The sequence below is a fragment of the Triturus cristatus genome, chromosome 1_2, assembly GCF_964204655.1.
Source record: "Triturus cristatus chromosome 1_2, aTriCri1.1, whole genome shotgun sequence".
In the NCBI taxonomy this organism is placed as follows: domain Eukaryota; kingdom Metazoa; phylum Chordata; class Amphibia; order Caudata; family Salamandridae; genus Triturus; species Triturus cristatus.
The window spans coordinates 832,379,374-832,407,142 of record NC_140580.1 but is presented as its reverse complement, the minus strand read 5'-3'; the positions used below and the strand labels follow the sequence as shown (position 1 = coordinate 832,407,142).

The 27,769-nt window shown below is 46.8% G+C and overlaps 1 protein-coding gene across 18 annotated transcripts in view; it reads left to right on the top strand.

Annotated features, from left to right (window-relative positions):
* Positions 1 to 27,769, top strand: part of HSPG2 (heparan sulfate proteoglycan 2) — a 903,404-nt gene that overhangs the window by 490,799 nt on the left and 384,836 nt on the right. For all 18 annotated transcript variants that reach the window (XM_085608925.1, XM_085608919.1, XM_085608917.1 and 15 more), the window contains 6 exons: positions 6,890 to 6,982; positions 17,588 to 17,668; positions 19,143 to 19,373; positions 21,999 to 22,112; positions 23,069 to 23,196; positions 23,283 to 23,369. In XM_085608925.1, the coding sequence (XP_085465051.1) occupies positions 6,890 to 6,982; positions 17,588 to 17,668; positions 19,143 to 19,373; positions 21,999 to 22,112; positions 23,069 to 23,196; positions 23,283 to 23,369 (734 nt within the window). The remainder of the gene's footprint in view (positions 1 to 6,889; positions 6,983 to 17,587; positions 17,669 to 19,142; positions 19,374 to 21,998; positions 22,113 to 23,068; positions 23,197 to 23,282; positions 23,370 to 27,769) is intronic.

Here is a 27,769-nt window from a genome sequence, read left to right as displayed (position 1 = left end):
GAGCGTGTGCAATCAGTCATTTTTCATTATCAGACTTTAAATATCACCCAATGCATTTCGAACCTTTCTGGTTCTTCGTCAGGGGTCGCTGTAAAAAATTAGAAAGATGCGCTTAGCTAACCACTCTAAAATATAACCAACCCAGTACTTTGAAACTAATAATGAACCATGCCCCAAACAAATCACCTCCCTGCACCACCCTCGCTATAATCCCGCCAACAGAACGATGTGAAACCCATCAAAAAACAGAATTTTACACAAAATGTATTAGTGAGTCCTACATCTACTTCGTACCCAAAGACCTGTGCTACCCCATGAGCTCTCCCTTGTCATTTCGCAACTGAACTAAAGGCCCTACTAAACCCGTATTTACCTTATAAAAGCTTGAACCGGCATTGCAATCTTTTCATGCCTACTCCCATGCTCCAAAGCAAATCAAACTCAAGACTCACTCCCTCCCCGCTTTTAAACCACTCCCACAGGTGTGCTGAATGTACTCATGTGACTACCCGATTTAAAGGAGAACATTACTACATAACCCACAATGCTTTGCCCCTGCTTTGCATTAACCAAACTTGGTTCCCCAATAATCGTGAAACCACAAACTGAATAAATCTACATACTTTCAAGAGTGTTAAGCCTAAATAAAAAATGCCTAAAAAACGTGCTTATGCTACATGACATTGCCTTAAGAATAATGAAAACAATATAATCATTAATATAATAATTAAGGCAATGTCATGTAGCATAAGGGGAACCAAGTTTGGTTAATGCACAGCAGGGGCAAAGCATTGTGGGTTATGTAGTAATGTTCTCCTTTAAATCGGGTAGTCACATGAGTACATTCAGCACACCTGTGGGAGTGGTTTAAAAGCGGGGAGGGAGTGAGTCTTGAGTTTGATTTGCTTTGGAGCACGGGAGTAGGCATGAAAAGATTGCAATGCCGGTTCAAGCTTTTATAAGGTAAATACGGGTTTAGTAGGGCCTTTAGTTCAGTTGCGAAATGACAAGGGAGAGCTCATGGGGTAGCACAGGTCTTTGGGTACGAAGTAGATGTAGAACTCACTAATACATTTTGTGTAAAATTCTGTTTTTTGATGGGTTTCACATCGTTCTGTTGGCGGGATTATAGCGAGGGTGGTGCAGGGAGGTGATTTGTTTGGGGCATGGTTCATTATTAGTTTCAAAGTACTGGGTTGGTTATATTTCAGAGTGGTTAGCTAAGCGCATCTTTCTAATTTTTTACAGCGACCCCTGACGAAGAACCAGAAAGGTTCGAAATGCATTGGGTGATATTTAAAGTCTGATGATGAAAAATGACTGATTGCACACGCTCATGTTAAGCTTGGATTGGCTACAGAAAGCGTCTTGAAAATGCGAATAAAATATCCAGTGATATCTATTTGTCTCCGGATTGGTTGCAAACAAACACCGAGATTAAGGATGAACATGATTAATTTGATGGTTTAATATGGATCACTTGGTTTAGTGTGAATATTCAGCGTACTGAAAAGTTGGTCTGAGAATTTTCTCCTTTAAGCTGTGCAACAGTTGGGGCCGCTCAAAGCGGAACCTTTCTTTCAGCATCTTGATTAAATACTGTGACGGGACGATTCACAGCACTGCTTGCACGCAGATACATTGGCAGTTTCAGCAGGAATTAAAATAAGAAGACAAGGGAAGGTGTGCATCCGCTACTTAAAACTCATAGGCATACACAAATATCCTGATTGAGATCCTTCAACAGAGTCATATACACTCAGAGCCTCCACTGCCCTTTAATGAGCCCCTAATGGGTACTTTGCTATGGGCATGGACAAAGCCTTGCTCTAGGCCTTCAGTAAGCTGGCAAATTGCTCTGCACCATCGCTTGGATCCAGGGTACCTGGCTTTTCTGATGTAATGCACAACCTCTGAAAGTTTGGTAGTGCGAGCGTCTACTAATGGAATTAACTCAGATGCCTTCCCTGCTAATCTGCCGCACTGGGAATCAGATCACATTGAGACCTTTGGCAAGCAAATGTTGTCCTCTACCCGCATTTCCCTGTGCTTGGTCAATGCCAGTTGTGTCCTAGGCCTGTGCACTTTGGGATGCATTGGCTCTGGTTTTGCTTTCCATACCAGAAGAACTTCAGCCTTCTCTGATCCAGGCCATTCAGTACCTTTGTATCACGCTGTGGGCTGGATACTACTGATGGCCTAGTACATGTGTAGCACATATATGGCACACCTGGAAGCGGTCTACTGTCTTCCCTGGGGGCATCCAATTTTCACTTATGGGCATACCCTTTGACGGTTCTCGCCTCTTTGACAAAGCAGATTCTGCGTTTGAGCGATTTGAGGATAGTTGGCCCACATCTGCTCCAGTGAGACATTTTCAGTAACAGTTTCACTCCCTCTGTGGCTTTGTTAGGGGCTACTAATACTGTCAGTACCAGCCTAGACACCAGGTCCAGCAAACTTTCTAGCCATTTTATGGCAGAGGCCACTCATCTCACAGATGACGTGTATATCAAGGGTAGCATGCAGCCCTGTCCCCTATGCCCTCCAGCTGTTGCAGTCACAAAACTGCTTTAATGTGTCCTTGCAGATACACAGGCACACTGTTGGAGGCAGGATCTGGCATTTTCTCCCCGGGTGGTGAGCAATTTCCTCTGTCAAGCGGCAAATTGTCCATTTGGACTATGCCCTTTCATTCCTTTCCATTCCGCTGTACCTTCCACCGCCATCGGGATGGCTGACAGAGGACAACCTATTCATTTTGCGATGGAAGTGCAGGCCCTTATGGCCAAAGGGGACATAGTGATGGTCCTGGTATTGGAAGCGGGCATTAGCTGTTACTCTCACTACTTGCTGGTGCCGAGAAAGGACTGAGGCCTTTGTACTTTTTTTACACCTTCACCATTTCAATGTCTTTCTGCGAAAGGACAGATTCAAGATGTTCAATTTGGCCCTCGGCTTTGGAGACTGGTTTGTATCATTGGACCTGCAGGCCACTTATTTCCACATCCCTGTCCTGCAGGCCAACAGGCACTCTCTGTGTTTCTTGGGAAGGCAAGAGCATTTTCAATTTGCAGTGCTCCCCTTCGGCCTCACCAATGACCCTCAGGTGTTAAGTGGTGACAGTGCATCTTTAGAAGTCGGGTGTCTGTCTACCCCTACCTTGACAGCCAGCTGTTGAAGGCGGGCTAACCCCAGGCAGTCGTCACCCACCTCTGGGCTATGGTGAACATCCTAATATCGTTGGGGTTGACAATCAACATATCGAAATCACACCTTACTCCTTGGTAGACAATCCCATTCACCAGAGCCATTCTGGACATGGTATCGTTTTGTGCCTTCCACCTGGAGTGGAGAATCCAGGGCATTCAAGCTATGATCCTGATGTTTCAGCCTCTGTCCTGGATCTCAGTGAGGATGACCATGAGACTGCTAGGACTACTGGCCTCCTGCATAATGCTGGTGAAGCATGCAAGATGGTATATGTTATCTCTGCAGTGGGACCTTAACTCCCAGTGGGTCCAGCACCGGGGGGAATCTCTGACGCTGCGGTAGAATTTTCTGTCGCAGTAGCAGTACACGGTACTGTATCCGGGCCTGTGCCATCTTCATCTCAAAGTTTGGAGATTGAGTGAAAACAGTTGATTGCATTTAGTCTTCCTCCTGAAGTCGTAGATGACATGTTGGCAGCAAGATGTTCCCCCATGAAATCCTTCTACACCTGCTGTTGGGAACAGTTTGTGGTTTGGTGCTGTACTAGGCAGATCGACAAACTGCAAGCCAGCATGCATTGCTGTATGTTTTTATCTCTACCTCAGCAAGGGCTTGATTTGAATGCAGTTAAGAGTTACTTATCTGCTGTTTTAGCTTTTTTGAGGTTACTGGATTAGCCTTCCTTATTTAAATCACCTATGGGATGCGTTTTCCTTTTTTAAAGGTTTGCAACATTTGTTCCTGCCTACGCTTTTCATCATACCTCAGTGGGACTTGACTTTAGTCCTCATATTCCTGAAGACACCTGAGAGGTACTGCTTTGGTATCTATTCACAAGATGAGAAGTCAGCAGCCAGAAGTATTCATCACAAGAAGTTACTTACCTTTGGTAACACTCTTTCTGATGGATTCTCCGTCTAACCACAGATTCCTCACTGACCCTGCCACCTCCACATTCGGTGAATTGGACTCATTTCCCATTTAAAAAGGTTCCAGGTATAGAGATCTGCACACTGGTTAAACCAATCTGCTTCTGTGCTCTGTGTCCGGGCGGACAGCCTAAAAAGCAACTGACATCAGCATGCAAGGGTGGTGGTGCTTATATGTGGTTCTGCACAAAATGATGGTGGCACAGATTCACATGACACCTCCTGGTGCACAGAGGTACTGCTGAAAGGTTTCTGGATTCAGTCGGACGCCTGGAGAAGATTAACAAAATAAGGAATCTGTGGTTAGATTATCCACCAGAAAGACCACTACTGATGGTAAGTAACTTGTTCATTTCGAAGTTGACACAACCAGTACGTTTCTTTTACAATCAAAGTCCAACTATGCTGATGCACAGTATTGAAAGTGTTGTTTGATTTGTGTAACCAGTTTTCAAAAGGTTTTTCTTATTTGGGTGATGAACACTAGTGAAGAAGCTACCAAGTAAGAAATAAAAACATAATAGGCAGCAGGTACTCCTAGGTGCTCCACCAACTTCTCTCCTAAAATACTCTGGAGTATATTTTATAGTTGATACAGACACTCTTCTACATGATGTAACTTGGGCTGTTTGAAAACTGAGAATAGCTCATAGTTTGTTGCGAAAAGGATTCTAGTCAGAGACTTGATCTGTGAAGGTGCTAGTTTGGAGTGAATTTGCATGCCCTCTAACCTGAAAGTATCAAATGAACAATGACAGCAGCATACAACTGCTACATGATCAATACTTTTCTGCCCACCTAGATTAAATGACCGTGTTCCTCATTAATCTTTGGTTACATTTCGTAACTGCTTTTTAGGTCTCGCCTGACCCAGCGCATGCGCTGGTCTGGCGAGACTTATTGAGAGGGCTCCATAAAGTGCTACCAAGCCAGCCTAGAGCTACAGTGCGGGTGCGCGCGCCGCGCTTTACCGCGATTTACTTTAACTTTCGCGGCTGCTTTAATGTTTGATGGCCGCCGTGATTACTTTCACTTTCACGGCCACACAGCCGCTTTGATGTTTGATCGCGATCACTTACGTGGCCGCACGGCCACTTGGCATAGCCAATAGGTCTCGCTTTTGGGACCTTATAAGTATTTAGTTATGCAACTGTTGCATGGCTAAACACTTATAAGGTCCCAAAGGCGAGACCTATTGGCTATGCCAATGCTTGTTTGTGCCGGTTATGAAGAATTAACATTCTTCATTATCACAGCAGGGTAATTGAACAATAAGTGTCCATCCAGGGTCAAGGATTTTAGATTGCCTCTTCCAATGATTTCTTCAGGGTATCAGATGATGTACAAGGTCGCTTTAACTACTGCTAATTTGAAATTATTGACAAAAACATTTTCAATGAATAGAGTACATTTTCTCACTTGCCATTCAAAATTAATGATTTAACGTCTGTCACATCAGAGGATGCCTGTGTTAGTTGCCTGTGAATGATCCTGGCAAGTAAAGAGCAGGAATCCACCTGTGTTGCCTGAAGCCTGCTCTCGTAGGTGATGCCTCTGAAGGAGTTCTACAGATCACTTATAGTGTGCAAACTCCATATAATTAGCCCTTCCAAAGCATATTTTAATAGATTTCTGAACTGTGGGGTGTATAGGCAGGCTTAAAAATTCATTGTTCCAAGTTTTGTGTTTGTAGTTACAGGTGAGTTTTTGTGTTAATGTCACTTGTTTTGCAAACAAGGATTTCTCCTAAGTCGCCTTTTCAAACAGACTTTCTTCTCTATTATAGCCTTATAGCCCGCCGTAGTGGGCTATAACGGCTATGAAATCCCCTCGAGCTCCCTGAAACCTTTGTTCACAGCCAGAGCTGTGAACAAAGAAGCATTGGAATGTTGGAGCTCCGGGCTTATACCAGCCATTATAAGCCCGGAGCACTCCATTGTTTTTAATGGAGCTACCAACATTCCAATGTTCTAATATAGCCTTATAGCCCGCCGTAGCGGGCTATACCGGCTATTAAAGGCCCGCTGCATCGTTAAAGGCCCGAGCCGCAGGCGAGGGACTTCAACAAAGCAGCAGGACTTTAATAGCTGGTATAGCCCAGCTACGAAGGGCTATAAGGCTATTAGAACTTTCTGCCACTAGAGGGCAGAATGTTCTAACAAATAAAACAAAGCCTTCAGGGAGCGAGGGGATTCAAATCCCCTCAGGCTCCCTGAAGCCTTTGTTCACAGCCAGAGCTGTGAACAAAGAAAAATGGAATGTTGGAGCTCCGGGCTAATACCAGCCATTGTAAGCCCGGAGCACTCCATTGTTTTCAACGGAGCTTCCAACATTCCAATGTTCTAATAGTTTATGCGTCTGGTCTCTGAGATGGGTGCCCACTAACAAGTCCTTTTTCAGTACCCAGGCAGGTATCAAAGTTAATGGCAAGCAGTGTGAAATAACAATGGTTAGGTAAACAACCACTAACTCTTCGAACAGTGCTCTGCTCCTAAAACCCAGATATTAACATGGGAAGGGCATGTAATACCCTACTCACTGGTAAGGGATTTGGATGTTGTAGAATGAAGTGAGACCCTGAGTTGGCCTTACAAGGAATACTTTTTGAAAGGGGTCTGGTGTTGGAAGTAGAGTTTTTAAGGCAAATGCCTTTCAAGAAAAGACTTTATGGAAAGGGTATGGACCTGTCCCAAAAGGCCTGAAATAGTTTCAAAATTAATTTCAATTGTAATGTTTTATCTCCATAGGTCGGGTCTTACGGTGGACGTCTCCGATACACTCTGTCTTACAACGCTGGGATCCGGGGGTCAGCCCTGCCAGATGCTGATATACAGATTAAGGTATGCCAAATCAGAGCTTCCTCTAACGTTTGGGGTAAAAGAGGAGGAATGGAGAATGCATGTGTTCTCATGACTAATGCTTTGAACCTGTTGGTTGTTTTCTGTATGTTATCCTTGTTTGAGAAAGATATGTTAATGTTCACCTGATTTAGAAAAAGTGCTGTAGATATCTAATGTATTTTGACACACTTTGGGTTAGCAGTGTCTGCCTTTTTTGTCTTGGTTGTTGCGGTACTAGTTGTATTTGTTGATTGTACATTTAGCTAGGATTGCGCTTACATTTTTTCTTTGGTGACCCCCCATTTTTCCAAACACATTACTTAGGTCCTACAGAAATTAATTTGTCCATGGGCTTTAAAGCACCTTGCATCTAGCCCTAGATCCGGCTATATAAACTTTAACTAGAGTGGTTGCGACCATGGATAAGCTACTTGATTTCTTGTAAATGGGCATGCTTGTGCTGTCAATTTGCACCACAGTAAATATTCAAATATTTCCCTTGCCAACCCTCAATGTTTCCAACCAGTCGACTTACCTGCCAGTTAAATCCTGCTACCTATTACATTTTAAGGATACATGGAGGGGGGAACATTGGTTAAGAAATGTTTGCCATTAATTCATCTTTGGCATAATATTTCTTGCTCATATTTTTTGTTTATATTGTTTTTTTGTTTGTCGGTTTATCTATCTATCTTTGTTCGTAGCATGTGTGCCTGTAGATACACATGCTTTGCATATTCCTGCCATCTAGTGTTTGGCTTGGAAGTTTTTAAGTTGGTTTTCGCAAGATGTGATGTGACTCTTCTTCTTGGTGTACATTATGCATGGTCACCAAATTCATATTGGTTTCTTTTTCCTGCCACTGGGTTTGGAGTATATCGAGAGGGTTCCAAGTTTGTTGTATGCTGAACACGTTTCTTTGGACTTGTACGGTTCCTTTTCGATCCTGCTGTCAGATAACATTAGTTACTGGTCGTTTGTCTCTCCCATGCATCAGTGCCTCCAGAAACACCGAAACCCATCATTCAATACCTGGGACACCACTCGGGGGCTGTGTTTCTTCTCTAGGCATCAAACACGACAGAATGCTGATCGCACATGTGCGATGGAACAGACACCCTTTCAAAATTGCCCTTCCTGTAATTCCAGATACTTGTGGGTGGACCACCACAATGTGAGCAACTTGTGCCTTTCCCACGACAATCCCACCTGTGTTGTGCCTCGCCTTTTGTTCCAAAAAGATGCGGAGATAATGAAGGGAAAATTGTTTGACACAGTGCTAGATGTACCAACAAACTGAGACTTCAGACCTCTTTGTGGAAGAAGATCCCTTTAGCGCCAAAGAACAGGAAGATGCTCACTCCTCTGGACTCCCGGCCCTGTAGAGAACACCCAGCTTGGACAGTCTTTTCTGGTGTGTCAGAGTATGAGGAGCTGGAGCATATTGAGCCAATGTCACAGACTAGCGACCTTCATACTACGACTATGTTCAAGATTGTGGGTGTACCATGAGGCCCTGAAGCTCATACCACCAAGCCACCGCCTCAAAAGAAGGCCCATGATGACGGAGAGCAAACCGAACCCGTCCTACCCCTGCCACTTTTGGATGACACTGGTAAATGGCTTTAGAGCTGATCAAGCCTCATTCTCCAGAATGCTCCGAGGGAGTAGAGGCTCAGATACTCAAATGCCTACAGCAGGACAGGCTGACATGCCTGTTCATTCAACCTATCACGGGGAAGATTTTGGCAGTACCACCCACAAAGGTGCCTCGTGTACCCCTTCCTCAAAAGAGGAGAATGGCCTTCGAGGGGGAACCTTCTTCAAAACCTCCCTCCCACGAGCTAGCACCAAAGAAGCACAAAGACAGAATCGCTATTTCCTTTGTCTTCTGCAAAGTTCTCCTTTGCCTCCACCGCCACCCCACCTCTTCAGCCGCCATCATGCACATTCATACAACCCCCACGGCCTCCATCAGAGTCTCCTTAGGACTACTCTAATTCCTACTCGGAGCCAGGCACTCCAGGTGGTCTACTTGACCCCTATGACCAGCCTTCAGGCCCGTGGTGATCCTGACTTGGAGCACTAGCCATTAAAGGCATCTCCCCAGTGATGACACCTCAGTCTAACGAGGTCTCACGGTGCATTTTTAACCAATGCTCAAAGGCATGATGCAGTCTCTTCCTGATAATTTCAGGGAGCCTGTTAAAGTGAGAGTAGTGCCACAAAGGGTTAAAAAAAAAGTTGAAACCCTCCGTTTATCAAGGGCCAGGCTACTCCCAACTTTAGTAGTCCACACTACCTGCAAGTGCGCCTATGACCAGGCCACTGGTGATAGTCTGTCACCTGACCAGGAAGAGAAAACAAGCGTCACAAGAGGATAAAGGTTAGGACAGCAACTAATTGCCGCATGTCTAATTCTGTTGCACTCTTCTCCAGGTATAATAGGACTCAGGAAGAGATGCAGGAACTCCTTAGACATGGCGGAAGAAATAGAGTCCGAGGGCAAGATACTCTAGAATGCTAGCATCCAATGTGCGTTAGATGCTGCGGACACAACCTCTAGTATATTCCACTGGCACCATGCCTGGCTCTGTATCACAGGGTTTAAACCTGAGGTTCAGCAGCATTTCCTCAGCAGCATTTCCTCAACATCCCTTCTGATGGGGAAAACCCCAGGTTAATAAGATGCAGAGAATATAAAGAAAGGCACAGAGACAAAGAAATATGAGGGTACTAGAGACTGCACCATACAGGGATGACTTTTGTAATCAGCAGCCCAGTGGTAGATCGAAAACAACCTTGCCCGAACAACCTCCGTGCTCTCGGTGGCAGCAGCAGACCTTTCACCAACAAGTTGGGATAGGTACTGCAGAGGGATCCACAGGGGTACGAAAAGAGGTGGCTCCAATAAAAGGGCTCCTACCTTCAAAGAGTGACTTGGCCTGCACCCCCTCCCAATCCACATGTCACTTGTTGGGGGATGATTCAAGATTCCCTCTCTCGTTGGAAGGAAATCTCATCTGACCAGTGGGCTATAGCAGTAGCCTATCACAAGTGTAAAGCATTTAAACCGCACCAAAACAATTGAATATATCGACAATACACCAAAGAAATCAGACACCAATTTATAGAAATAGACTGTCTTTTTATGTATTATTAGACACCACACTGAAAAATATCCACCAGAGGGTTCCAGAGATTTAGAATCTAAGTATTTCACACAACTGCGAACAAGCATTGGCAAATACAGCGGTCATTTGGAGTAACTTTTGGTGACAAGCTCCAGTGTAGAGCCAGTCAGGGGAAAGTCCTCCGAAACAGTTACCTCAGCAGGTTAAACAGACTTCAGTCAGTTCCAGGCACTTTTATCCTTTGCAGGGCTATCCTATGGAAGTGGTCCTGAGGCAAGGGATGAAGGATGCTGAAGATGCTCAACAGGTGATGTGGATGCTGTGCGGTCGACGGCGGTCTTGCTGCAACTTCTCTTCGGTCCACGAAGTGGATGAGGCTGTCCTGGACACAGTCGATGACCCATGAAGGTCTGGTGCTTCTGGCAGAAGTCCAGTCGCTACTGCACTACCAGTCGCCTAATATTGCTGTCATGGGCCTATCCTCCCTGGGTCAATAACGTATCTTCTGGAGGTTCCAGCTGCACTATGACAGAACTCCTAGGTTCAGCAAACTCAGGTGCAACTTTGTGTGTCGGGTCCAGGTCCATAGTGCTGCACGGTGGCAGTTGGTGGTGGGTGGAAGATTCTGGGCTACCAACTAGCCCCAATAGGCTTCTGAGCTCTTCCCTGTGCTGTGAAGAGGAGGCCGTACAAAAGGGGGTGGTGATGGACGGAGCATCAGAACCAATCAAACACTCACACCCAGTCAAGAGATCTGGGCTTGATCCATCACCGTTCTTTAGCCCACTCTGCCACCCCAGTTCAGACATGGCCATATGCAAATCAGTCTGACCCTGTGCCTCATGGGAACAGTCCAGCCCGTACTGCCAAGCCATGCCTCCCCTGGACCGGAATCAAGCTTCCTAGGACCGGTTTCTGGCATTTCAGCCGTCTTCAGCCAGGCTTGCTTGCTTGAATCCAGTGGCAAAGTGAGCAAGGGACTCACGTCTGAGCATGTGAAGAGGAGGCCAGCTCATTTGCCTTTGGAGTCTCTTGGCTTTGGCTGAGTTTTGGAGACTACACCTCGAGCAGGATTCAGCAGGCACAGTCTCTCTCATTTGCTAGCCTTCAGGTTCATCAGGTGCAGTCCACGCCGGTGCCACCTCTGTGCCGGTTCCACGGTGCCATAATGGCAACACTAAAGGCTGAGAAGTTTGGTATCAAACTTCTCAGCACATTAAACCCGCACTGATGCCAGTGTGGGATTTAAAGTACCAAGCACCCCAGAGGGCATCTTAGAGATGCCCCCTGAAACCTAACCTACAATCCACATCTGGTCTGGGAGGCTGCCACACAGCAGACATGTTGCTGGACCCCTGGGTAGGAGAGCCTCTGCTCTCCTGGGCCTGCAACATTGCACATCCTGGGCGAGGTGCTAAATCTCCTCCCCCAGGATGGGCAGGGGGAAGCTTCAAAGGCATGCCGCCTCTGTGAGCTTCCCCAGGCCACTGCAACCCCCCCACTCTGGCGGGAAGCTTGGCTGGAAACCCCAAACAAGGACAGGGGAAGTGCCAACCCCACCCCTCAGGTGGGGGAGGCGAGGTGAAGCACATCTCCGGGCTCTCGCCATCTTGAAGATGGGAAGCCCTGCCCAATCAGGACTAGGCTACTGCCCCCCTCCCACAGGAGAGAGGCAGGATAGAGGTGTACCCACCCCAGGACAGGGACCCATTGGTCCCTGCCCTTCACCTACCTGTAACTCCCCTAAATCTAGTATTTAGGGGCACCCTGAACCGTCCTTCCCCAGATTCCGAAATCCGAAGAAGAGCTAGAAGAAAGAAGACCTGCCCTGCAGCTGCTAAGAAGGGGAAGACACCAACTGCTTTGGCCCCAGCCCTACCGGCCTGTCTACCCTCGAACCTGCTCCTGCTCCAACCCGGCATCTCTTGTGGCCAGCAACCTCACAAAACCCGGAGGACATGGCTACCTTTTGACTCTTAACCCCTGGGACTCCCATGGGTAGAGGCTCTACTCAAAATCTACTGGCAATTGCCCGGAACCGCGAACCCTACACACTCTACACCCGCCAAGCCTGGCCTGTGCCGGAGTGAACAAAGACCACGATGACGACCCCACGGTAACTGTGACCCTGCGTCCGGCACCCAAGGATCTCCCTCGACACTCCTGAAGAAGCCTGCAGCATCAGATCCAGGTGCCCACCCAACCGAGGGTAAGATTTCCCGACACCAAAAGGCACCCTTGCACCCGGCGCCCCGCATCCCCCTGTGCCCAATCCCGGGGTACCTACCTATCCTCCAACTACCCAACTTACCTCTCAAAGTGGTGGTGACACCTGAAGAATCTTCGTCCCCGAGCTTGCAGTCTTTTCCTAAACCGGAGATTTCCTATTGAAATCAATTGAGCGCCCGAAGGCTCAAAAGCACCCTGCACCCAGCTTGTTATTTGTGGCTTTTACGTGGTCTAGTTCTAACCTTTTTATCTCTTCCTCGAGTTGGATTATTCTCAGGTTCATCTTTTAGTTTATTCTTGCCTTAATTCCAATTAATTTACCCCTGATCGTTGCTTTTAGGGCCTCCCAAAGTGTGCTTACACTAGTCTCTGGGGAATCATTGTGGGTTAGGTAGTCTGTTATGGCTCCCTCGATTTCTTTTTTGTTTCCTGGGTCTGAAATAAATTCACTGTTAAAATGCCATCTTCTAGGGACCGCTTCGTTGTGGCAGCCGCTTAGTTTTAGGCTAATGGCTGAGTGGTCTGAGACTAGTCTTGGTGCTATTTCGGAGTGTTCTATCAAATGTGTATGTACCCCCGAGATAAAAATGTAGTCTATCCCGGTATAGGAGTTGTGTGAGTTGGAGAAAAAGGTGTAGTCTCTAGTATCTGGGTGTTGTAGTCTCCATGCATCTGTGAGGTTGAATTTGGTGCAGATGTTTTGAAGTTCGGCGTGGGAGTTGGTGGGGTGGTATTGGCAAGAGGACTGTCTGTCTATTGTGTGATCTAGTGGGATGTTCAAATCCCCTGCCACAATCGTGAGTTCGTCTTGAGGGAGTTTGTCTAGCATGTCTGATACTTCAGCCCAGAACGTAGGGTCGTCTGTATTAGGGCCATATATGTTCGCTACGTGGAACCATTCCTTCCCTCTCGTCAGGTGTGTTATTAGGAGTCTGCCCTCCTTGTCGTGGGAAAACTACTCCATTGAAATTTTTGATCTTTTGGATACTAGGGTCAGGACCCCCCCGCTTCTTTTTGTCGGCTGGTGAGCAAGCAGTTTGCGTTATCCAGTTGGCTCTGACTAGCTTGGCATCTTCCTCTGCTAATTTGGTTTCCTGTAGCAGGATTATATCGCCTTTGGTCTTTGCTAAGTAGTCCACTATCTGCCTGCGTTTAGTGGGATGGTTTAGACCCTTGACATTGAAGGATATTATATTGAGGTCAGAAGTCAGGGTGAGTGTTTTGTTAAGAGCCATCAGGTGTAGTGTGGTGCGGTGGTTTTGTGAGCCCAACATTCAAGATTCACTGGTGTCGCCTTCATTTCTGTATCACTATGTGGACCCCTTCCATTATGTATTGATTTGCAGGGTTTGTCAGTTAATGTGTGCAGTGAAAAAGTTGTGAAAAGAAGAGAAGACTGGAAAATAAAGAGGACAGAAAACTCCGAGACCCTAGTGAGGCTCTCCTCCAACCCCCCCCCCCCCCCCCTCCGCCCCCGCCCCCCAATTTACTCGTATGTCGGAGGTGCGACGGCAGGATCGCCTTTCCGCCTCTCGGAGAAATGTTGGCGGGTAAGTAAACTTGCAAAACTCCATTGTCAGCATTGTTCATTAGTGCTGATGAGTACATATTTGGTGTTGTGATCAAGGAACCAAAAAGAAAAGGATACGCTGCTATTCTTGAGTCTTCTTTTTATCTGCTTTATTCTTCCACACTGCGTTCTTGTCGAGGCGAGCTAGTTGATGGCTGGCATCGCCCGCTGGCTTGAGGTAGTTGTTGTGTCTTTTAGAGGTATATGTTGTTTTGAGGTAGTTCCTGGCATCTATGAGGTAGATATGTTTGCGGAGGCATAGATGACTCTTTACTGAGGCTGTTCATTTCAAGTGCCTGCTCCCCCGGTGTTCCGGTCCGGTGAAGGTCCTCTCTTTGCGGAGCCGTGCTGTGAGGTGTCCATGGTCAGAGCTGCTGGGCCGTCTAGGAAGCTTGCCAGGTCTCTTGGGTCGGTGAAAACGTGATTTTTTTTTCTCTTATCTATTATCTTGAACTTTGCGGGTGCTACAAACGAGAATTGAATGTTTTTACTCCTAAGTCTGTGGCGTAGGGCTAGAAAGCCTTTCCTGGTGTCGACCGTGGGTTTAGAATAATCCTGCGTGAGGATGATCTTATGGCCTTTCCAGTTGATCTGGTGGTTTTTGCGGGCATAGTTAAAAATGTCTTCCATGTGTTGTGATCTCAAGGGTTTGCATATGATAGGTCGTGCAGTTTGGGACGTTGAGGATTTGAAAGTGGGGATTCTGTAGGCTTTATCTAGCTCGAATTGGCGGGTGAATTTCAGGTTGATGAGCTTGGGGATCAGGTCTTCGAGGAATGCTGAACAGGACCCCGCCGCATCCTCCGCCCCTTCCGGGATCCCGAGTATGCGGATGTTCACTGCGGTTCCTATCCTCCATCTCCGCTGTCTGCTTTTGGAGGGCCCCTGTTATCTCTGATATTGACTTCACCTCTTTGCTCACGTTGTGGGTAGAGTCTTCTACTTCACTGATCCTTTGTTCCGCCCCTGCGAGTCTAATGGTCACTGAGTGCAGGTCGGCTCTGACTGCCGCGATCTCTAGTTGGATTGTGTCTGTGGTGAGTTTTGTGGTTTTCGCCAGGTCGTGCACCTCTGCTAACTTTTTTATTATAATTTCCAGGGTGTTGTTTATGTCTGGTTTTTGTTTGATCAGTGAGTCTGATATTGTTGGTTCCCCCTTGCTCTTCTTTAGCTGTTGTTGGTGCAGTCTCATTTCTCTGTCTGCCATGTTGCTATTCTATTATGCTTGCCTTCCTTATCTACCTTGCTCTCCTGGTCTCTCGGTGTTTCTCTTTGTGAGTCCCTGTGTGCCCCCCTTTTCTGTGGTTTCTCTGTTGTTTCCTCCGTTGGTTCTCTACTGTCCTTTTTTTCCTCTCCTTATTGTCCCGCACTTTGTGTGAGCTTCCACTCTCTTTTTAGTTGTCTTCTGGTTCTCCTCATGATAAAGCTGGGACCTTCTCTGTGGAGAACTGCCTTGATGCTATGGTCTGGGCCCCCCACCTGTCTTTGTTAAACTTCGCGCTTGCGGCTAGTTTTGTCCTGGTCAGGCTGGGGGCATTACGATCTCTGCCGCTGTGGTCTCTCTTGTTTGACCCCAGGTTTCCCAAAATTCGTGTGCCCCTTGCCTACTGCTAGCGCCTTTGCAACATTACTGGCTTACTATAGGTGGGCTTAAGTAATCATTCTGGGTCACCCTCCTGTATCGCCTTAGCTCAGACCCGTCTTGGGTGTTTTGTGTGAGTGCATACCAATGGGCACCCACTTGTGGGCGTGAGATCCCCTACTGGGCTTCACTTGGTTTTGTCCACCCCTTGGGCTGAGGGTCTCTTATAGGTCGTTGGGCCCTCTTTCTTGTGTCGACCCTCTGACTTGCCGCCTTTGCTGGTGTGCCTTACGGGGGGCTGTTCCTGTTTCAATTTCGTATTTTCCGTGGTGCGGTTGTGAGGCTGGGCCGCGGTCCGTGTTTTCTCCCTCGCGGCATTGGGGGAGTGTGCGCTCGCATTCGGTGCGCACAGCAATGCAGGTAAGCACCGGCGCAGTCTCCCGCTCACTTCAGAAGTTTAGTATTCCCACTAGCTGCCCTGGTGGTGTTGGTTGTTGTTGTTGATGCCTTGGTGCGCATGTTCTAAGAGGAGTCCTTTGTGGTCTTCCGCTTTTTGGACTAAGTAAGCGGACTGCTCTCTCGCCCGCTCCTCCTGTTCCTGTTGCGCCTTTCAGCACAGTCTTGAGGCGCTGTGGGAAGTGTGCGCACGTTCTCGGTGCTCGCTGCAGTGCGGATATTAGCTGTCGCTGGATCCCTCTCTCCTCCTAGGTTTAACTTTTCCCGCACCCTGCCCGGGTGTTGGTTGTTTTCAGCCCGGAGAGCGTGTGCTATCGTTGTGGTTTCAGCGCAAGTTCAATATCGCCTTGCTCGGTTTTGTTTTCGCTGGCGGCATCTTGTTTTCGCTCAGCTACGCCCCATATGTTACTTTTCCTCTTTTACTCATCCACCCCACCTCATGCATTTAGCGTGCAGTTGTTGTGGTCGATGCTGCTTCTCTGAGGCTTATAAGCCCTGGATCGCCGCCCTTGCCGCCATTACTGGTGTGTTTTGCGGGGACCGATTCAGTTTCGGTTTTGTTTCTTCTGGAAACCGGGTGCAAGGCGGTCCCGCGGTTCGGACCGGAGCATTTTCTCTCTCGTTGTCTCTTGGGCCAGTATACGGGCTGCTCTCCCGCCCGCCCGCCCACCCCTCCCGCTCGCCCGCCCACCCCTCCCGCTCCTGTTGCGCCGTGTTGCACTATCTTGCGGCGCAGGGGGAAGCGCTCGCCCGCCCCCGGTGTGTGCTTCAATGCAGTTAACACGCTCACCTTTTTCCCACTTGCTGCCCGGGTGTCGGATATTGCTGGTTCGGTGAGTGGGTGGTCCCTTTGTGTACAGAGGAGTCCGTTGTGACCTCAGTGCGAGTTCTTTGCGATCTTTGTGATCTTGATTTGTTTAGTTTTCGCCGGCGCCATCTTGCTTCCCTTTGTGCTCACACCACTTCGCCCCATTACTTGCTTTTCCTCCTTCCTGGTGGCGTCCCGTTTCTTGGCTAGTGCGTTATCCTAAGGCGCTATATTTCCGATGCGTGGATCTATTTTCTGTATAGTTGTGGTCTCGAACATTACTGGAATAATTCAGGTTCGTTCTCTCCGTTACGGCGAAGCGGCAGGATCAAGCAGCCATCAGCTCTGCCGTCCAAGCCACGCCCCCACAGTCTCTAGCAGAAAGAGCGTTACTCAAGATAAGTAACTTGTTAGAAGCTGTTTTTAAAATGGATGCCTATGATGCCCAGGAAAAACATCTAGCCCAAATTTCGAGGTTTCCACTGGAAATAGACAACAGAACCAAAAAATGTAAGCATTGTATTTCATAGTGTAAAAGCAAACTTAAAGTACAGATTAAACTGAGTGACTGAAAGGGCCATGTTTCATGTCAACTTCATAAGGAAAGCTTTAGTAGAGATTCTAAAGTAGATGGTGGACTGCCTAAATGTCGGACGGCTGGAAGGCACATTTGAGTGCTGTTAAAGTAGCTTCTCATTCTTACTCATCTTCTATTGTACATGTGATTTGAGTGGTGATGCTGGTTAAGACTGGCTGCAGAGAGCCCTTTGATTCTCTGACCCAGCCTACCACTATCAGCACTGTTTAATCTCTTTCTCTCTTACAGGGCAATGACATCATTCTTGTGGCCTTCCAGCCTGAGCTAAGGCCTAGAGAACCCAGGAATTTTGAAATAACTTTCCGAGAGGTAAGGAAGACCAACAATGTTAAATGCTTTTTCTTTACCACTAACTTTACTGTTTAAACTCGCTCACTAAAAGGCTACTCTTCCTGTTGATTTTCATTCAGTGATCACAGTTTCACATGTGAAGGATACCCATCCCTCACTGGTTGTTATCAAAGCCCAAGAAATCTATGTTGCCTTTCAATCAGATGTCTTATTGAACATAATGACTTGTGCATAAGTGGCACTGCTTAGGTAGCCAGCTAATAGCATTGGCTAATATGTAATTGGGTGCTTGTGATTTGCTCCAGAGCCACAAGAGGGGAAATCAGTGGATGAGGAGCAAGTGATAAATGAGTGAGTAGATGATACAGTAGCCAGAGATTTATGCTTCCAAAAGTGTCATAACCAGGGCCACTTGATTGAATGGTACCAGAGGACCAAAGTATGCCACCGTTTTGACTAAATTATGCACCAAGAAGAGGCAGATTATGCAGCAGAATGTGGCACATTCAATGGTAGTATTATTTTGATATTTGTCATTTTAACATGCATCTGGACAAAAGGTTCACCTCCCTAGTTTCAGTTTAACAGTAATCTTCAAATAAAATGTGAAGAATTAAGCACCTCAAAGGGTCCACAACTGCGCAGCACAGTCACACTTTTTATTTGCAACATCTTATCCATTTGAGACAGAAGAAACTTTTTATGTTGAAATGTGCAGGTTATTAAGCAAAATGTGTATTATGTGGCACATCTGTGTATCTATATTTACGTGGAAAATTGTGGAATCGCATAATTATTTTGCCCCTTGTAATACCCTGGTCCCTTGACTAAGCCCATTATTCAGTTAAGAATGTTGGCTTTCATTATAAAGGCACATCTCACACTCTATGAACTTCAGATTAGGCAAGATTGCGAGAAGGGTATAGTGTTGCAATATATGGAAAGCTAGCATAGGTAGAGAAGCAGAGGGGAAAAAGGCAGTCAAAAGTCAAGATAAAAAAATATAGCACAGTGCAAATAACTTTAAATGTTTAGACGGGAATAGAATACATTTCTCTTAAAAAATATATATATATTTATATATATATATATTTGTCTTCTTTGAAAAGAGGTTGATTAGACTCATATTATAATGTGCAGTTTGGGCTAGGAAAGCTCATGCAAGATCGAAAATACAATCAAAGAGGCATTGGTTTTCCAGCAGTCAAGGATGACAGATAGCCGTGAAAGTCCATCTAATAGTGTACAGGACGCTCTAATGTTAAACTGACAAAAATCGTCCTTCTCGTGTATGAAATGGGAATGAATTCCAATGCTGAGTTCATAGACACTTCTATTTGCTGATTTTTGTCAAAGGCAATGATTGACCACTAAGTTACATTGGATCTTTCAGAACCCAGTACTTTGCACTCTGGCATGAAGACGTTCAGTTTGCTTCCCATTGTGTGTGGCACACACTTTTCTTACTAACCCTTTTTATCCTCCTACCTAGCAATATTGGAAGCGGCCTGATGGGCAGCCAGCCACACGAGAGCACCTAATGATGGTCTTGGCGGATATGGATGAGATTCTGATTCGTGCCACCTATTCTTCAGATATGATTTCTGCCAGCATCACGGGTGTGAGCATGGAGGTTGCAGTGCCAACTTACACTAGCCTGCCTAGGGCTATTGAGGTAGAGCAGTGTCAGTGTCCACCTGGCTACAGTGGGCTCTCCTGCCAGGTGAGTTCTTCCTCTTCCTTGTAAACTGCTCTTGTGCTTTATTAATCAAGTTTAAAGGGTACATTGCACTCCTTCCTAATATCAGCCATCCATCTTTGAAATAATCTAGATTACAGGAAGTGCTTTCTACCTTAAATAGGGGTGTACCTGGGCTGTGGGGGAAGCAGGGGAAGGGATATAATTCACGACTTGTGCTCTGCTCCTGAGATGAGGCTCAGAGCATACTGCCACTGCTTTTTTAGACGGGATTTCTTATTGAATATGATGATTTGTACTGTCTCAGTACCTTGAAGAGTTAGGTGTTCACCTGGAGTTAGTTGTAGGCAACCTCCTCCTCATCCCACCAGTTTTGTCTAGCTCTAGCCTGTGAGGAATTCTCAGCTTAGTGCTGTTTACATATGGGCCTACCTGGGCGTATTGTTAACATATGGGCCCACCTCCTCTTATCCACATTGGCACTTAATTACTAATAGGTGTCAGCTACTAGATCCTCTAAGTGCCTAACAACGGTGCCCCTGTAAATGATCTGTTTCAATTGGGATATTTTGGTGTTAGCAAATGGTGGGATGCCTGTTAGTAATATTTGTAGATTGGGAATTATTTGTTTTCTCCGGTATACTTGGCACTGATAACTTTTTTAAAGCAATCTATTTGGCTTTTATTTTTATAGAACATCATTAGACTCTCCTATGTAAGCTAGGAGGGGCGACATACACATTTACTACCAACTTACTGGTCGGAAGGCCTGAGGAATTGGGCATGAGTGCCATTTTAAGTGTAGTTTGGAACATGGAAACCATCAATCTACTTGATAAATGTAAGGAATACTCTATTTTTGTTTTGGAGAGGCTGGGCTTGTTACTTTCACTTTAGGAAAGCATGGATCGGCTGAGGTTTGTTTATTAGTACTTGAAGATGAGTATTTCATTATAAAGTTGGGAGACACATTACTACTGACAGGTTGTGACTTTGTTGAGGATGGTAAATTTAGGATCCCTTGTCTTTGGTTCCAAAGGAGGAGGGAAGGGGCCCCAAGCTGAACAGAAATGTTAGTCAAGTAACTTGCTAATGGGTAATGGATGCTCCTCCTCCGCCGTGCTGTGAGGTATCCTACCACCCCTCGCTATTTTTTAATAACCATTCATCATTGCCGGCTTGTTATTCCCATGGACATATCTGTCAAAGAAAATAGCTAAGGAAACCAAATTTCCTCTAGCATCCTCATTCACAGTGATTCTTCTCTATTGGCATTAGAGACCCCTGTGGATCTTATCTGCGCGGCCAGTACCATTTAACCCCCCACACCCTGTTCACCAGTAACCGTTCAGGCCAGTAAAACAGGACTGGACCAGGGTGATGGCAGTGGATCTGAAGAGTCAACGGTGTCAAAGTGAGGAATAGCAGAAGGGTAGGAGGGATGGGTGTTCGTGCGTGTGTCTATGCACGTGTGTGTGTGTGTTTTTGTGTTATACATCAGAGAAACCTGTAGCTGAAAGAGTAGGTAAGTCCTGACAGCAGTTAGGAGAGGGGACGTCGCATCAGCTCAGCACAATAAATAAACTGTAATGTATGGGTTGGGAAGCTGTAATAGCTGTCCTGACACATTATAGATCACTCCTGCACTAGTAGACCTGTGTAGATCCCACAACGAGCGAACAGGTGTATCTCTGGCGTGATGTGTCCACAGTGGAGGTATATTTAATTGCTTTTACTTGTATAACCCTGTCCATCAACATTCAGGTAAAGCTTCCTGCTCTTATATGGCAAGTGTGAACATATTTATGCCAAACTGCAGTTATTGACCTGGTCAGGGGTCTTGTTTGGAATGCTGCATTGACAAATGGCCTGTCCTTACTCCCAAAGGATATGGAGTGTTCCTGGCAGATTCTATCGTAGAGAAAGACTCATTCTATTACTGCCCAAATATTTTGTGGTCTATAGAAAAGTTTTGGGCCCCAAAGATTGTGAAAAAGCATTTCAATAACTTTTTACCAGTGCTGCACAATGTCAGCAGCCTGGTTTGCAGCTGGGCTAGGGGGGCGGAGGTGCAGTGGGGGAGGGTGGGAACTAATGCAGCTGAGGGTTCTCGGCAGCATAGAATGAGCTAAAAAATAAATCTATTATCACAAAATCCTACTATCCAGGTCCTCCTTGTTTTAAGATAGGCAAGAAATTAAACATTTAAATCCAAAGATTGGTCATAATTTGGTAACTTTGAAGTTTAAGTTGAGTAGTCAAGGAAACTAAATCACTTATCTTGGAATGATTTGTTTTTTGAGACGATCAGGCTTCTTGCTGTCAGGATCCACTGTGTATGAATAAAAACTCAACGTACACACTTAACTCTGCATTTGGTTTTAGGCGTTGCGTGGTTAGATGGGTACATTGCTATAGACATTACTGCCAAATTCTACTGGATTACTTTGATGGTATTTGAAGTTATTGATTTTGATTCCTCTTCTTATCACATTTTTGTGGATTTTATTTGCAGCAGGGCTGCTGATTTCTTTTTTTATTTCTTTTTTTACCCAACTGTTGAAAATGTCTCATAAGGGACCATTTAAACATGGTTTTTGGGGGATCTGATATTATATATAAACTTAAACCTTTGCTCCTCTTTTGCAGGATTGCGCTGTGGGCTTCACCCGCACTGGAGGTGGACTCTATCTGGGTCATTGCGAGATGTGTGAGTGCAACGGGCACTCTGAGTCTTGCCACCCTGAGACCGGTGCTTGTTCGGTAAGAAGCCAGATGTACTTATTACCATTCTAGATGTAGAGGAAACCGAAAATGGAAGGGCCATAGTGACTTGTGGCAGAATTCAAAGAATAAAAACTGCTCACTCCTAACATGTAGCAGCTTGAGTGCCATAATGCTGTTATAGCCCACAGTCTTGCATTACCAAGCCACATCTGAGTGCATCTAATTTCCGGTATCCCAGGACAAGAAATGTACCTGAATTCTGACTGAGAGTTCAGCATAAGGAGTGTGGCATGTAGATTATGAACCATTTTTAAGGCCAAAGCGAATATTAAATGAGAACCAAGTTGTTACTGCCATAAATGCATCCTCATCTTTTAAGTGCCCTGACAGACATGAACTTGTTGTTTTTATCCATTTTTTCTTTCTTTTATTTTATCTCTATCAACGGTCTCAAAATGTAAGCTAAGCACATTGTTTATTAGCACTTCATTACTCTTCCAACTCCCTGCAAACGTGAATACATGTTGGTGAACAGCGTCAGATTTAGCCTATAGAGAGATTGGGAGCTTCCTGAGCGTGCTTGTACTTCTGAACTGCTAGCATGGCTGGAGTGTGCCGGGCACCCACTCTACTTATCTTTTTTAATGTCCCAGATTTTTCATAAATGTGCTGATTTCGCTGTAACAAAGCTCGACTCTGAAAGTGATGGTAAATTTAATGTCTGCTCCATCTGTTGGTAACTTCAGTCCCAAGTACTTTAATTTGAGCCCCCAATAACAAAGATTCTTAATGAACGTAAAACACAAGTTGAAGGAAGTCGGACAATTAGTGTAGTATAAATACTTGTTGTAATACATTTATTTGACTTAATAGCATTTCAGAATAAATGCCAGTTAATGAGTCACAGATGCCCTAGCCCTTTGAGCATCTTGTTGCGGTGCTATCATCAAAGAGACATGTAATGGTCATTCTTTCTTGCTCTTTTCCTGTAGAACTGCTTGCACAACACTGTGGGTGAGTTCTGTGACCAGTGCGCGCCTGGCTACTATGGGGATGCAACAGCCGGGACTCCAGAAGACTGCCAGCCCTGTGCCTGCCCCTTGACTGACCCTGAGAACCAGTAAATATTATGCTCACTACAATATTTTGGCCAATAATGCTGCCATATGCATGCTGGATTTAAACACTGCTTTTATTTGTGTGCAGGTTCTCCCGGACATGTGAGAGTCTTGGTGCCGAAGGGTACCGGTGCACTGCCTGCCAACCAGGTTACACTGGGCAATACTGTGAGCGGTGAGTAAAGTACACATGGCCTTATAAGTCCAATTGGTGGATTAATTACAAAGTTAGGACCATATGTCTACCGATGCAGTCACTGTCATTAAGGGGAGGTGGTGGGGCGGCTATTAGTGAAGCAGGAAAGTTCCTAATTCTCTCACAAACACATGAACCCATGCTTGAAAGCTCCCCACCTAGCATTCGAGTTTGGACGTTTGCTTTGGTCAACGGTTGACATCTGAGCATTATACCCTGAGGGTACTTAGTTGTAACTAAGACATAATGAAAGATAATGTTTATTTGTAGCCTCTTCTGCGTTTATTTGCTTTTCATCCTCTCTTGCCATTTTCTAGCTACTTGTATCCAAGTTTATTTTACAGCCAAGTTTCTGACCCTTGCTCTCATGTCTAGAGAGTGAGGGTTTGTCTGGGTGTGTGTGTGTGTGTGTGTGTGTGTGTGGGGGGGGGGGGGGCAGAATTGGCCTTGTCCATTTATTTGTGGTTTGGAACAAAGTTGAGATAGTGGGACACTAAGGCCCAGTGATATTGACCAAAGAATATGTGATTGTTTGTGTACTACACATAAATCACATACAGTGCAACAAAAGATAAAATATATGTTCGAGGCATATGAGCTGCAGATCTACATACTGTGCATAGATCGCCATCTTGTGTTGGGCCCGGATGTTTGCAATTGTTTTTTCTCTTGGAAAGTCTTTGGAAGTCACGAGGTATGTGACTCCTCCTTTGGATCGTATTGCGCATGGGCTTCGGCTCCATCCTCAGATTGTTTTTTTCCGCCATCGGGCTCGGATGTGATCTTCACGCTCCGGTTCCGAACAGTTTCCACTTCCTCTATCGACGTGCAATCTTCACCCCATTCGCGGTATTGTTTTCGATCTCGATCTCCACACTCGACGCGGCTCTCATCGATCAAGACCTTTGATACCAGTCGTCGACGACGGCCTTCGGGCCTACCCAAGCTCCGGTCCTGGCTAATGGAAAGGACTCCTTTCAAGAAGTGCCCTCGATGTGGGTCCAAATTCCCTCACACCGACCTTCACGAAGTCTGTAACCTCTGCCTCTCCCCGGAACACGAGGCTCGAGACTGTCCGGTGTGCAAGTCCGTCCGGTTCAAGAAAACCATTTGAGACCGAAGGGCGAGAAGAACCATGGCACACTAGTCTACGACGATTCCAGATGACATCTTCGGGGAAGGCGTCGACGCTCCAGAAGGACAACACACTGACGAGTGCCTCGTCAGCGCCTCTGAAGCCGACGATTCAGATGTGGAGGACATCACTCCGGCACAGAGGGTTGTGAGTACCGAAGTCTCCCCCCCCCCCCCCCCCCCACCCCCTCGACGGCACCGAAAAAAGGCTTCGGTCAAGCCTTCGCCTCCAGGCCCAGGCAAGACCAAACACACTGCTTCCCACACCATACCTTCGGGACCGGTAAAGAAGCCTATTAAGCCTTCCGGCGGCTCGGGCTCAAGCCAGCCCACCGTCGGTGCCGAGAAACACTCCTCTGCACAGACGCCGAAAAAGAAAGTGGCCTCCTCCTCGGCACCGAGCTCCACACCGAAACACTCAGCACTGAAAACCAGCTCCAGCTCCTCTGTACCGACACCATCCCCGGAACCGAGCAAAAAACACAAGGCCACCGACACCGATATCTCGAAGCCGAAAACCATCTCTGCACCGAGTAAACAGACAGCCCTTTCCCGGCCGCATAGTTCCAAACAGCGGACTAGCGCAGACTCTAAAACAAGCAAACCGACGACCCCGGTGCCTTCGGTGCCGACGGACAAACCACCCTCGGAAGAACTTTTTGCACCTGATCCATTGCAAAAGACATTGATCAAGGACCTCAAAACCGGACATTTGATGCTCAGCATCAGAAAGAGACCGCTGGAAAAGCCTTCCCCAGCTCCACCTCCTAAGAGGAAGGATTCTGCTACCTCCCCTTTCAGAATGCCTTCACCACCTCCTCCACCCCCTCCACCTTCCCCTCCTCCACCTCCTCCTACTCCCCCCCCCCTCCTCCTACTCCCCCCCCCCCCCCACCTCCTCCTACTCCCCCCCCCCCCCCCCACCTCCTCCTACTCCCCCCCCCCCCCCACCTCATCATTCCCCCACACCCTCTCCGGATGATGATAATGATGATGTCTATGATGACATAGTGGACGTACCCCATGACTTACCTACAGGGGACTCCACTCCCACAGGCTCCCCAGACCCATGGGACGACTATAACACCACTGACATTCCTAACGTCCCGCAAGATGATCTCTACCCTTCAAGACCATCCCCACCAGAAGACTCATTAGGGTTCAACCACTTACTCCAAAGGGCTGCACACTATCACGGGGTGGATCTCCATACCGACCCCGTGGAGGAGGACTTCCTTCTCGATACTTTTGACACCACCCATAGGGCCACCTCCATACTGCCCATGCTCAAAGGGGTTATCAAACACGCGCCAGAGGTCTTTAAAGACCCAGTCAGAGCCATGGTCATTAACCCGCGCATAGACAAAAAATATAAAGCCACACCTACAGATCCCGCCTACATCAGAGGGCCAGCACCACTAGATTCCCTAGTAGTGTCTACAGCACGAAAGAGGGCAAACTCTCAAGCGTCAGGCGAAACACCACCACCTGACAGAGTCAAAACACTTGGACGCATCGGGCAAGCGCACTGCATCCCAAGCTGCCAACGTATGGCGCATCGCTAATACACAAGCGCTACTGGCAAGATACGATAGGGCCCATTATGACTAACTAGAAGCCATAATGCAACACCTCCCTGATAAATATAAAAATAGGGCAAATGAGTTAATTCAGGAGGGCAAAATCATTACCAATACCTCCATCCACTGTGCCCTAGATGCAGCTGACACTGCCTCCAGAGCCATTAATACCAGCACCCTCCTCCGTCGCCATGCCTTGCTAACGATCTCAGGTTTTAAACCAGAAGTGCAAGCTACCATCCTTAACCACCCCTTTGACCAGGAACATCTGTTCGGCTCAAAAGTGGATGAGGCCCTAGAAAAAATGAAAAAAGACACAGATACGGCGAAGTCTATGGGAGCCTTACAATCACACCCTCCCAGGCGCTGCTTTCACTGCTCTTCCTTTCGGAGCACATCCAGAGGCTACTCCTCTGACACCGCTTCCACTTCATATAAGGCCCCTACCCAATCCACCTTTACAAGGGGTTACCAAAGAGGCGGCTACAGAGGCAACAATAATAAAGGCAGAGGCAAGACAAAAACCGCCTGCTCTGCCTCCGCACCTACTCGATGACTCCCTTCCACTCCCCCCAGACCATCCCACTCCGGTCGGGGGCAGACTCCACAATTTCCTTCCTGTCTGGACTACCATCACCTCAGACAAATGGGTAGCACAAATAATTCGGTCAGGCTACTGCCTAGAACTAATATCTACCCCCCCAAACATTCCACCCCGACAACGCCCAATGTCACAGGAACATCTAACACTACTAAAGCAGGAGGTAATCTCCCTCCTACAAAAGGGGGCGATAGAAAGGGTTCCTACCAACCAACAAAATATGGGGGTCTACTCCCTATATTTTCTCATACCAAAAAGGGACGACACTCTACGACCCATCCTAGACCTCAGGCCCCTAAACCAATACATACACTCAGACCATTTTCACATGGTAACACTTCAGCAGGTACTTCCACTGCTCTCCCACAACGATTTCCTGACCACTTTAGACCTCAAAGATGCCTATTTCCACATTCCTGTTCACAACGCTCACAGGAAGTTCCTCAGATTTGTAGTGGACGGCCAACACTACCAATTCAAAGTACTCCCATTTGGAGTCACCACAGCACCACGAGTATTCACCAAGTGCCTAGCAGTAGTGGCAGCACACCTGCGGAGACAACACATCCATATCTTCCCATACCTAGACGACTGGCTAATAAAAGCCAGTACATACAACCAGTGTGTACAACACAAGCACGCCACCATCCAACTACTTCACCAACTGGGCTTCACGGTAAACCACGCAAAGTCCCATATCCAACCGTCCCATGTAAAACAATATCTAGGTGCCACTATAGACACCTCAAGAGCGCTAGCCTACCCCAGTCCTGCCAGGATAGCAAGCATTCAACCTCTACGTGCAAAAATTCAGCCACAACACTCTCTTCCGGCTCGAGTGTTCATGCAACTAATAGGAATGATGGCCTCTTGCATATTCATAGTACCCCACGCAAGACTCCAGATGCGTCCTCTCCAAGAGTGCCTAGCACGCCAATGGAACCAGGCCCATGGTCAATTAACAGATCTGGTGTTGGTAGACGGTCGTACCCATCGCTCTCTGCAGTGGTGGACCACCAAAAACCTTTCCAAAGGGCGACCGTCCCTGGACCCGGTTCCTCAGG